Source organism: Nematolebias whitei, chromosome 6 (assembly GCF_014905685.2).
Source record: "Nematolebias whitei isolate Nwh7 chromosome 6, NemWhi1, whole genome shotgun sequence".
In the NCBI taxonomy this organism is placed as follows: Eukaryota; Metazoa; Chordata; class Actinopteri; order Cyprinodontiformes; family Rivulidae; genus Nematolebias; species Nematolebias whitei.
Window position 1 is genome coordinate 46205854 of NC_056503.1, and position 7086 is coordinate 46212939.

General features: G+C 43.3%; 1 protein-coding gene across 1 annotated transcript in view; it reads left to right on the forward strand.

The window, feature by feature from the left end:
• The first annotated feature begins 639 nt into the window (after positions 1-639).
• The window catches only part of arrb1 (arrestin, beta 1), a 9253-nt gene continuing 2806 nt past the window's right edge, over positions 640-7086 (forward strand). The window contains exons 1-11 of the mRNA XM_037677914.1: positions 640-672; positions 760-819; positions 917-984; positions 1161-1296; positions 3250-3334; positions 3413-3485; positions 3779-3916; positions 3998-4081; positions 4599-4622; positions 4796-4866; positions 6223-6271. Coding sequence (XP_037533842.1) covers positions 640-672; positions 760-819; positions 917-984; positions 1161-1296; positions 3250-3334; positions 3413-3485; positions 3779-3916; positions 3998-4081; positions 4599-4622; positions 4796-4866; positions 6223-6271 — 821 coding nt within the window. The remainder of the gene's footprint in view (positions 673-759; positions 820-916; positions 985-1160; positions 1297-3249; positions 3335-3412; positions 3486-3778; positions 3917-3997; positions 4082-4598; positions 4623-4795; positions 4867-6222; positions 6272-7086) is intronic.

Below are 7086 nucleotides of genomic sequence, written 5' to 3' on the forward strand. Positions count from 1 at the left end.
TAAGTAACAGTTGCTTCTCTAAGCAACAGTTGCTTCTCTAAGTAACAGTTGCTTCTTTAAGTAACAGTTGCTTCTTTAAGCAACAGTTGCTTCTCTAAGTAACAGTTGCTTCTCTATGGTCATTGGTGGTTTGAGGCTGCAGCCCAGAGTCTACAGGAATAATTTCTTAGGAATATTTGACCTCAACTCGAAGTTGGAACTTGTCAAAATGCTGCTGATCTTGATCTTTGGGCTTTTATCCATCCATCAATTATATTTTACTCGCTTCTTCTTTCTTCTTCTTTTTTCCGCTGCTCCGTTCATCAGGGGTCACCACAGCGAGCTGAGTCGCATGAAGACTTGGTGATAGTTTTTACGCCGGATGCCCTTACTGACACAACCATGGCCCGCTGAGCTACCACAGCCCTCTGTGTGGGGCTGGGGGCTGCTATCTAGGGCGACGAGGAGCAGATGGTGGGGTTAAGGGCCTTGCTCAAGGGCTCAGAGTGGGGCAAATGAGGATGGAGGCAGTTGTGGGTGTTTCACCTTTCCCACCCACATTTCGATATTGTTGGTACGGGGAGTTGAACCGGCAATCACCGGCGCACCTTCTCTAACCTCTGCGCCACCACTCTCCCTCTAAATCTAAATCTTCTAAAGATGAAAAACAAAAACCCAAACGTGACAGAGGAGGTCTGCCGTGATCAGAAAATGTCTCTCTTCTCCCCCGAGTCAAAAACGTTTCAAGCTTGTTTAAATGTTTAATTCTTGTATTTACAGATCCCCCTGAACCTGCCGTGCTCCGTCACCCTGCAGCCAGGACCAGAGGACACTGGGAAGGTTTCCTCTTTGTGTTTACTGCAGGATTATTACCGCTCTGTCGGTGTGAAAGTAGGTTTGGTCCAAACTGAGCGTGTGGTTGTGTCGCTGTTCTCAGGCCTGCGGAGTCGACTTCGAGGTGAAAGCTTTCTGCGCTGAAAACGTGGAGGAAAAGATCCACAAAAGGTAAAAGTGCGTCAGCCGCACTCTGATCCACTGTGTCAGGAACAAACAATAGTTATGGATGAAAGTGAGCCCAGCTGAGCATCAGCAGCAGAACGAGGACTGAAGTAAATCAAACCCCATGAATCTGTGACAGGTCCTGACTGGACTGGACCGTAACCAGCGTGCTGTCGTTGCAGGAACTCGGTGCGTCTGGTGATCAGGAAGGTGCAGTACGCTCCGGAGAAACCGGGTCCTCAGCCCACAGCCGAGACCACCAGACAGTTTCTGATGTCAGACAAACCTCTGCACCTGGAGGCCTCTCTGGACAAGGAGGTAACACCCGAGAGACCAAAACACACCTGGACACCAGAGTACACAGAGACCACGATCCTGGTCCTGGAGGGCCACTATCCTGCATGTTTAGTTGTTTCCCTGCTCTTCAGCAGGTCTTCAAGTTCTACAGAGGCCTGTTAATCATTCCTTCAGTCAAATCAGGTGTGTCGAAACAGAGAAAGATCACAAACATGCAGGATAGTGGTCTACCAGGACCAGGACTACACACTACTGATCTACAGCTTGGTGCTAAATGACATCAATAAAACCCATCTGATCTGACAAAGTTTCAATCCCCAAAACTTATTTATTTAAGCAAAAACCAACTTGTGGTGGTCTAATTGTTTTAATGATGTAAAATTTATTCTGAACACTGAATAAAACTTCAGAGTCCCGGGAAAAGGAAAGTTTGTCGTCTTTCACATTAAGGATTTATGAATCGGACCTGATCCAACTGATTTTTTTTTTTAAACTGATCTGGTCTTTATCAGGTTCTAAAACAATTCCAGTTGAACATCAAATGAACCAAAACGGCAGGTTCCACTGAGTCATTTATTAATCAAAACACTGATCCAGAACCCCCCTCAGCAGCAGAACTCTGTAGTTTTCTCCATCAGTCTCTCTCATGGTTGTGGAGGAGTTTCGGCCCACTCTTCTATTCAGCGTTGCTTCAGTTCATTGAGGTTTCTGCTCAGCTCTCTGAAGATCACACCAGGTTGAGGTTCTGCACTCTGACTGGACTGTTGCAGCACCTTGATTCTTCTCTTTTTGACCCGTTCTGCTGTAGATTAGCTGGTGTGTTTAAGTTCATGGTCCTGTTGGACCCAGTTTGGTCCAAGTGTCAGCTGTTGAACATATGGACTAATTTTTAACTCCAGAACCCTTTGGACTACAAGGAGCCCAAACCATCAAACCTCCACCACTGTGCTTGATTGTGTTTCAGCTAATGTCTGCATTCAAGCAATAACTTTCACTAAAATGTAGATTTTTCCTTCAATCTGTCAGATTATTTGTCTGTTTGCAGACGACTCAGTGGTTTATATCTGCACTGATCCTAAACTCCAGCTGTGTTTTGTTTACAGAGACATAAAGACAAGAGCTCACTGGGTGAATGGATCATATTTAACAAAAATTAAACATTTGGTGTTTTTATTTAATTAATTTATTAATTTATTTACATACTTATATATTTATTGATTTATGTATTTATTTATTTATTTATTTAATTGGATGGCTGGAAAGATTCCTTGTTTTTGAATCTATTTTAAGTCCAGAAGTTTTAATTTTCACAATATTTGTGTAAAATGATCCAATTCTATTTTTCTTTCTCGATGCTAACTTCAGTTTGTTTGAAAAAACAAAGGGAGAATCTTGATTATATTACTGTTAAAAATATTTTACATTTGCACGGTGGTGCAACTGGTAGAGCTGCTACCTCTCAGCGAGCAGGTCCCTGGTTCAAATCCCGGTCCGGGGGCCTTTCTGAGTGGAGTTTGCATGTTCTCTCCGTGCATGCGTGGGTTTCCTCTGGGTGCTCCGGTTTCCTCCCACAGTCCTAAAACATGCATGTTAGGCTGATTGGTAACTCTAAATTGTCCCTAGGTGTGAGTGAGAGAGAGAGTGAATGGTTGTTTGTCTTGTTTGTCTCTATGTGTCCCTGTGATGGACTTGCGACCCGTCCAGGGTGCCCCCCGCCCCTCACACAGTGATTGCTGGACATGGGCACCGGCGACCCCCGTGACCCAAAATGGAAGAAGCGGGTAAAAGATAATGGATGGATGGATGGAAGGATGGAATATATCACCAGTTTGTGTGTAGTGTTGGGTGTTTGTATTTGCAGCTGGTGTTTGCTGCAGTGCATTCTGGGTAAAGATCTGTCCTTTGGTCTGGATCCGAACTGTAATTCTCACACAACAAATCTCGTTTCGTAATGTCTCATACATTCTGTCTCAGATTTATTACCACGGGGAGCCCATCAGCGTCAACGTTCACGTCACCAACAACACCAATAAGACGGTGAAGAAGATGAAGATCTCAGGTGTGTGGTTGTGCTGTTTTCTGTGTGTGTGTGCAGCGGTTGTGTTGGCTGATTTAACTCTGGTTTGTGTGTCTGCAGTGCGACAATATGCAGACATCTGCCTCTTCAACACGGCTCAGTACAAATGTCCAGTGGCCGTCGAGGAGTCAGAGTAAGTTTCATTCACTTCAAACAAACAAACAGAATGATGTCCAGGATGTTACAAGAACAAGAAAAAAATGGCTGACAAACACTAATTTGGTCATTAGTGTCCACAAAACCCCAAATCTTCCTAAAAGCCCCAATAAAAACATCTATTTCTCCCAATAAAAACACATTAGGTGTAAGACTGGTACGGAAAGTTTTATGCTTTAAAAAACAACAACTTTTATTTCTTGTGGAAATCTAAAAATTCTCACCTAAAACAGGACTTGAACACCAATACAAATATTTCTGTCTCCTCAGTGACGTCGTTGCGCCCAGCTCGACCTTCTGCAAGGTCTTCACCCTCACTCCCTTCCTGGCCAACAACCGGGAGAAGCGAGGCCTCGCCCTGGATGGAAAACTGAAGCACGAGGACACCAACCTGGCCTCGAGCACGCTGTGAGTCCCGACGCGCTCACGATGCCTTCACTGACACTCAGATTTGTTGATGTCTGACTGTGCGTTCTGTCTCCTGAACAGCCTGAGAGAAGGAGCCAACAGGGAGATCCTCGGAATCATCGTGTCTTACAAAGTGAAAGTGAAGCTGGTCGTGTCACGAGGCGGGTCAGTACCTTCTAATAAACTTTTCATTCCTCCAGCGTGACCTTTGATCTTTCAAGAAGGACTGATTTTGCAGTGGGTCACAAAAGTATTCATACCCTATTTTGTTGTCTTACAATCTGGAATTTAGGTTTATACTTAAATAAATTTACATAAAATACTCCAGATTACTGAACAAATGTTCGCAGAAGTTTAGAGTTTTTTGTCTCAGCAGCTCGGGATGATGGGGTCTGGTTCAGAGGTTTAGGATCTGATGGTTTAGGATCAGGATGTTCAGGATGAGGGGGTCTGGATCTGAGTTTTAGATTCAGCTCTGTAACCTGAAGCACTTCACCCCCAGAGATCTGGATTTACTGATTCTAAATCCTGATTGGCCTGAGGATGTTTAAAGAACAACAAACCCAGACAGCATTACTGGGCCATTCAGAACATTTGAGCAGGCATTTAATGACTGCATCGATAGAAATGATGGATCTGTTGTCCTCTGAAGCTCATGGTGTTAAATATTTATTGATTTCAGGCTCCTCGGAGATCTGGCTGCCAGGTAACCTTTCACGCTCCGCCGCAGATGAAAACCACACGCTGAGATTTACAAAGGTCACCTGAACGTCTCACAGCACAGCTTTCCAAAGGGTGGCAGTGGACCTCCCCCACATAAATACACCAGTTTAATGACTCACGTTGTGTTTTATGACCTGTGATGAATCTGTTTTTCAGTGACGTCTCTGTTGAGCTGCCTTTCACATTAATGCACCCAAAACCACCGGAGGAATCCTTCTACCGAGACCGTGAGTCCCTTTCATCTCTCAACATGCTGCTGAGATAAAACCATCATTTCAGTCAAAAACTACAGAAGATCTGGATTAAAACTCTTGAATCACTTTCACCTGAAGCGGAGTCTCTTTTGGTTATTTTTTTCAAGTCTAGAAACAGTGATAGTTTAGGGTTTAGAGTGAAACAATGACAAAGAGTGAAATAGTGATGAGGAATGATGTAGAGTGAAACCATGATAAGGAGTGAAACAGTGTTAAGGAGTGACGAGAGTGATGAAGACAGAAACAGTGAAATGGAGTGAAAAAGTGACACAGAGTGAAACAGTGATGGGGTGATGTAGAGTGAAACATGATGAAGAGTGAAGCAGTGATAAAGAGTGACAAGAGTGATGAAGTGAGAAACCGTGAAAAGGAGTGAAAAGTGACAAAGAGTGAAACAGTGATGAGGAGTTATGTAGAGTGAAATGTGATGAAAGAGTGAAGCAGTGATGGGGAGTGACGAGTGACAAAGAGAGAAACAGTGAAAAGGAGTGAAACAGTGCCAATGAGTGAAACAGTGATGAGTGATGTAGTGAGAAATTGCGACGAGGAGTGATGTCGAGTGAAACGGTGATGAGAAATAAAACAATGATGAGCAGTGAAACTGTGACAAGTGAAACAGTGATGATTTTAAGACTGAGAGTGATCAAGAGTGAAACAGTGACTAAGGGTGATAATGTGATGAGGAATGACGTAGAGTGAAACAGATACAAAGAGTGAAACTGTGATAAAGAGTGAAACAGTGATGAGGAGTGAAACTGTGATGAGGAGTGAAACAGTGATGAGGAGTGAAACAGTGATGAAGAGTGAAACAGTGACAACGAGCGATAAAGAGGAAAATGATTAGGAGTTATAAAGAGAGAAACAACGATGATACAGTGATAAGGAGTCATAAAGAGTGATGGGGGTGATAAAGAGTGAAACAGTGATGAAAAGTGAATTAGTGATGAGGAGTGAAACAGTGACAGAGTGATAGATAGAGGAAAAATGATGAGTTATAAAGAGAGAAACAATGATGATGAGTGATACAGTGATAAGGAGTCATAAAGAGTGATGAGGGGTGATAGAATAGAATAGAAACAGCCTTTATTGTCCCACGGATGAGAAATTCAAGTGTAAAGAGTGATGTCATAAAGAGCGATGAAGAGTAATGAAGAGAGAAACAGTGACACAGTATGGAGGTAAATAATGATGAGGAGTGATACAGTGAGACAGAGTGATAATGAGTGCTAATGAGTGATAAAGAGTGATGTGGAGTGATATAGTGATGTGAACACCAGCAGCTTCTCGCTCTGACCTTTTCAACCTTCCTCTCGTCTCTTCCTCCCACAGCTCCAGATGAAGCTCCGATCGACACAAACCTGATTGAGTTTGACACAAAGTAAGCAGCCGTTTTCTCTGTTCTTCCTCCTGTCTCTCCTCTTCATCAGCTGCTGGGCGGCTTCAGTCAGCGCTGGCAGCGGAGAGGGTTTCCTCTCCGCCTGTCGGAGCATTAACAGCGATGAAGCCGTCTCCTGAGCCTCAGCCCTAATGCATCTTAATGTGTGCTGCTGAGAGAGCGGCAGGAAATGGGCTTTAAACTGGAAACTCTTCCTGCTGTCAGCAGCCACTTTACATTTTACAGATTAGCATCATGCCTGAAGCACAACGATCAGGGCTTCATTCACCAGCTGCAGCAATTAAAGGAACAACAAGGAGCCTCAACTGGTTTCCATTCAGACTGTTTCACTGAAATCATTTCATCTTTACAGCTGGTTTGGTTTCAAAGCAAACATTTTCTTTTTTATCTGAACAAACTCTGACTCAGAGGGTTAATAACTTCAAGAAGTCTGCAGAAGAATTTATAGTTTGATGAATGTATCACTCCAATTCCTAATAAGCTCTGCTGTGTAAAATGTCAATACAAACATAAAGAAATGATTTGCAAATCTCATAAACCATTTATTCACAAGGTAACATAGTAAACATATCAAAATGTTGGAACTTCAAAAACGGCAACACACAAAAAAAAAAGTTCATTTAGAATCTGATGCCTTCAACACGTCTGTTTTGAAGTTGTTCCAGGTCCATGTGAAGCATCTCATCTTCTTTGAACAACAGCCTGCAAACATTCAGGACCTGAGAAGACCGTCGAAGGTTTTGGAGGACATGAGGAGACCAGTTGTTGGAGGTTTTGGAGAACCTGAGGAGACAGTT